The 4,786-nt window shown below is 43.9% G+C and overlaps 1 protein-coding gene across 6 annotated transcripts in view; it reads left to right on the forward strand.

The window, feature by feature from the left end:
• Nucleotides 1–4,786, forward strand: part of nlk2 (nemo-like kinase, type 2) — a 176,548-nt gene that overhangs the window by 128,498 nt on the left and 43,264 nt on the right. For all 6 annotated transcript variants that reach the window (XR_007570637.1, XM_050056055.1, XM_050056040.1 and 3 more), the window contains exon 7: nucleotides 2,289–2,390. Coding sequence is in view for 5 of the 6 variants with exons in the window: in XM_050056055.1 (XP_049912012.1) it covers nucleotides 2,289–2,390 (102 nt within the window). In the remaining variant the exon portion in view is untranslated. The remainder of the gene's footprint in view (nucleotides 1–2,288; nucleotides 2,391–4,786) is intronic.

The following is a 4,786-nucleotide window of genomic DNA, read 5'->3' on the forward strand; positions in this document are numbered from 1 at the left end:
ATAAATGACAAAAGGCACATCTGCCTCATTTTTGCTGTGGTATAGTGATACTACTCAGAACCATGATATTTTCATTAGTATCGCACAGTGGGTCCCAATTTTGGTACCGTGACAACACTAATCTGCAAAAACTAATGAAAAACTAAACAATGATATTCGGTACTCGGTATTCGGCCAAGCGTTTAATAATATTCGGCTTCGGCTTCGGCCACAAATTTTCATTTCGGGGCATCCCTACTATACAGCCCGCTATTTGATATCAATTTATAGTGGAATCGGAACGCAGCGGGCCTTGAACGCAGCCTTGTCGCGACTGAGGAAAAATGATTGAAACGATTCTGTTTTTGACTCTTCAGCGCATCATCCCCTGACCCTTGATGCATCACCACACCTGAAACCAAGTAGAAAAAAAAACAATAAACATTTGGCACACTGCTAACACTATCAAACATTGTAGCTTACAATTGCCAAAAGAAAGATTGACGCTGAGCACAGAGTGTTTCAGGAGAGTGGGATTATTTCTTCGTCAAGTTTAAGGGGAATGCCATCTGTCTCATCTGCAATGAGAAAATTGCCGTGTTTATAGAGTACAATCTAAAGCAGCATTATTCAACTAAACATGCACAGCAGTATGCTAAGTACCAGGGAGATCAATGGACACAATGAGCTGCACAGTTAAAGAAAGGACTGTCAACGCAACAAAACTTCTTCCAGAGAGCAAGAAAGGAGTCCAATGCAGCACTTGAAGCAAGTTACATTGTCATTGAGATGATCACCAAATCGGGAAAGCCGTTTACTGAAGGTCTGTTTCTGAAAGACTGCATGGTGCAAGTTGCAGATATTGTCTGTCAAGAAAAACAAGTCAGTTCAGCAACATCAGTCTGACAGCTAACACAGTGGCAGAGCGCATTACAGAGCTATCAAGTGACATTTATGAGCAGTTACGTGACAAATGCAAAAGTTTCCGTGCATTTTCTGTGACACTGGATGAAAGCACAGACATTAATGACATGGCTCAGCTTGCCATCTATGTCTGCGGTATTAATGACCAGTTCCAAATAACAGAAGAGTTACTGAGTGTGACCCCGATGCAAGGCCGCACCACAGCTAAGGATGTATTTCAGGTACTGTGTGACTCACTTGAGAAGGCTGCCCTCTCCTGAAAGTCGCTGGTAGGAATAACGACAGACGGCGCACCATCTATGATAGGGAGGAAAAACAGACTCGTAGCGCTTGTTCAAAAAAAACTGGAGGAGGAAGGTGCAGATTCTGCAATTGCTCTGCACTGCATTATCCATCAGCAGGCACTGTGCAGCAGGTGTTTGAAGTTTGACAACGTGATGTCTGTCGTTGTGAAATGCATCAATTTCCTCAGATCCAGGGGCTTCCAGCACCGCCAGTTCCGTGCCTTTTTGGAGGAAATTAACGCATCATATGGGGATGTGCTGTCAGTTTCTGAGAGAACTACCCCCATCCTTCCCAGAGCTTTCCAGGATGTTCAAGAGGACCATGTGCCTTTTTGGAAGCACATATCTCTGTGAAAAACTATTCTCCACCATGAACTTTTCTAAAATCAAAGACTAGGTCCAGACTCAGTGATGCTCATCTTCAAGCCATATTGAGGGTTTCAACTGCCACCTCCCTCAGAGCAAGTGTGGCCAGGCTGTCTGAGAAGAAGAGCTCTCAGGTGTCTGGCAGCAAGCATTAGGCAAGAAAAGCCAAAATTGACTGTAAAATAGTTCATGTTGAGAAGTACAGTTGTTCGAACAGTTGAACGTTTTTTTTAATTTTTATTTCAACTCTTTGTGGAATACTTGAAGTGGCCCCCTTGTGACAAAACTGGATGCTAAGCGGCCCTCAGGTAAGTTGAGTTTGAGACCACGAATAATCTTGGCGGTGCGTTGGGATCCTCCGGTCTCTGTTACAGTGAGCGGTGCACGCGCTGTAGACATAATGGAACAACGCACGGTAAATCCAGAATGTCTTTGAGAAAGCCTTCCATCCACTTAACTGTATCTACTGTCTCAGATCCCTCTGGTATGTCATACCCATGCAGGTTGTTTCTTCTCATGAAATTTTCCAGGTTCTCACACTTTTCTTCCATCTGATGGTCCCTTTGCATGAGATAGCGGAGGAGCCGGTCTGCGTGGTCACCCCTGTCCTCCACTGCGCCGACACTGTTCTCCGGAACTGTCTGCTCTAAAGAGGATATTGTAGATTGTGTCCTGGCATACAGAAACAAGCCTTACTCTCCGTCTCTCCCATGTCTTCTGTCTTGCTGCTTGTAGCTGGATTTAATCACTGACCTGTTGGGGACTCCCTCTATGGAAGCCATGAGGACAGCATGTGAAGGTGCTCGTGCACACATTCTCAGAGGACCACATAAACAGGTAATACACAGTTTACACAACGCAACTTAAGCCCTGATTTTCTACTCCCAGACCAGTTACGGAGCTCTCAGCCAAAGCCTCAGATCAGAGGCATATCAGTGTTGGCTCAGCACTCACAAATCGGCACTCAAGCACTATGTATGAACTGTTACAAGATGCAAGCCCAGAGGCTCACTGATGCATTACAGATGCTTCCCATATATCTAGCATGCTGAATTCCAGGGGTGTCATCCATAAAACAGTGCGTAGGATCCATACTAAAGTGTATATGTGAACAAGTGCTGAAAATGGCATGGAGCAAAAAATATTCTCATTTATAAAACTGCTGCTGCCAGTGCACAGTTTCCCTCTATAAATACCAAATCAACTTGGCATTGTCTGAATGTAGATGTGCCTCATACTCTGCCCTCATACATTCACACATTCATACTCAGTCTGAGCTGGCTTTATGTTCTATGCACTCGCACAAGTACAATTTAACACTGTTGGACTGAATGTATATGACAAAGTGGATCCATAAGTAAAGTATGATATGAAGAGCTTCAATTCCCCATCTCACCATCTGTGTCACTAATTTCACCTGTCTCCAAAATGTTTGTATGAATGGGTTTCAGAATGAGTTTCAGAACAGGTGCGCATATTATTCCAACAAGTTTGTTTTCAAAGATCACAACTTTTGTGTGCAGGCCTCATTTTGTGCATATGCAGTGGTTATAAATAAGACCCCTGGACCTGTCATGGACTTGTTGGCAAGCTACAGCCAATGAGGGCCCAAGACAAGGACAGAGACAAGAGGCGCTGCAGCACGTTCCAAGATATTTGTGTGTTTGAGAGCAAGAGAGTGAGAGAGCACGAGGGAGAGTGTGAGAGAGCAAGAGGAAGAGAACTTTTGGATGTATTGTGTCTGTAAGTTGTTAACCTAATAACTTACTCAGACCACTGCTTCGTCTACCTGCACATCACATGACATACTTATACATAGTGTAAACTTAGCTTAAGCAATCTCTTTTTTGTGTGGAGCTCCCCTACCTGTCTTTCCAGCAAAACAAAAACTCCAGTAACCTTTCATCTTTTCAGAAATATGAAAGGTTACTGGAGTTTTTGTTTTGCTAATAGCATTTGAACTGCTTGCCATTTCCACTGACATACAGCAGCCAGTTGCTGATACTACAATACAGAGATGGGACCTAGTCACACATGTGCAAGTCTCAAGTAAGTCCCAAGTCATTTTTTCTTGGTCAAGTCAAGTCACAGGTTATGTCAAATCAAGTCAAGTCCTGTAATAGGTCAAGTCCAAGTCAAGTCACCTTATTATTGTAATTTTACCTGCAGAATCTGATCTTAATAAACAGGGTTCCCGTGGGGTCTTAAAAAGTCTTAAAAGCATTGAATTTATGAATTTGGAAATAATACCTTAAAAAGACTTGAAAAAGTCTTGAATTTTGATATCTGGGTCTTAAAAATTGTGTTGTATGTAACTTATCTGTATCGCATTTCTCGTCAAAAGTTTAATTTGTCAACCACAATTATTTTGATCAAATAACGTAAATAAAGAGCCAATAATTGAGAATGCAGCGCAGCCCCGGGGAAAATGCTCCGAACACTATGACTGATTCACACTCCAGAACAGAAGGTGGCGGCAATGCACCAATAAGCTGGATGCCAACCGCCGTTAAAAATAAAGAAGAAGAAGAAAACCTCGCGCTAACATAGGCTGACCAAACGTCCTCTTTTGCCCAGACATGTCCACTTTTCACGTCCCGTCCGGGGCGTCCAGGGGGTGTTTATAAACTGATGATAATGTCCGGTTTTCCGTGTGTTTGTGTGTGTGTGTGAGTGCGGCACGGGTCGCATATTTCTGTCCGAACCCGAACCGAGCCCGACATTATTTAATGACCAAAGCACTGAGTTTGTGTCACACAGTTGTTACGGTTACAGGGTATTTAACAGGACGGGCGTGTGCCGTGGGTGCTCAGCTGCGGAGAGGGAGACCTCCAGCGGGAGGCGGGAGGTCCGACGCTTCCAGCGAGAGGAGAGGGAGACATAAAACAAAATAAGATAAAATAGGAAAAACCTGTCTCCCTCTTTTATTTTATTTTCAGCGTTTAATCAAGGCAGAGGCGGGTGGTGGAAGGTCCGAGACTTAGAGCGAGGGGAGAGGTAGAAACAAACAGCCAATGTGTGTCTGTGTGTGTTATGTTCAGGTGTTATGTCACGTAAATAACAGTGCCCAAGCAATAAACAGGACAGACAATAGGATTTTATTTATTTTTACACTACATTTTCACTGAAAGCTGACTGAATCCGACCCCAGCCCGAATACAATTTATAGCTACATTTTTGACCAAACCCGGCCCGACCCGTCGGGTACCGTCGGGCTCGGATCGCCGCACTCT

Source organism: Epinephelus moara, chromosome 2, assembly GCF_006386435.1.
Source record: "Epinephelus moara isolate mb chromosome 2, YSFRI_EMoa_1.0, whole genome shotgun sequence".
NCBI classification, from domain to species: Eukaryota; Metazoa; Chordata; class Actinopteri; order Perciformes; family Serranidae; genus Epinephelus; species Epinephelus moara.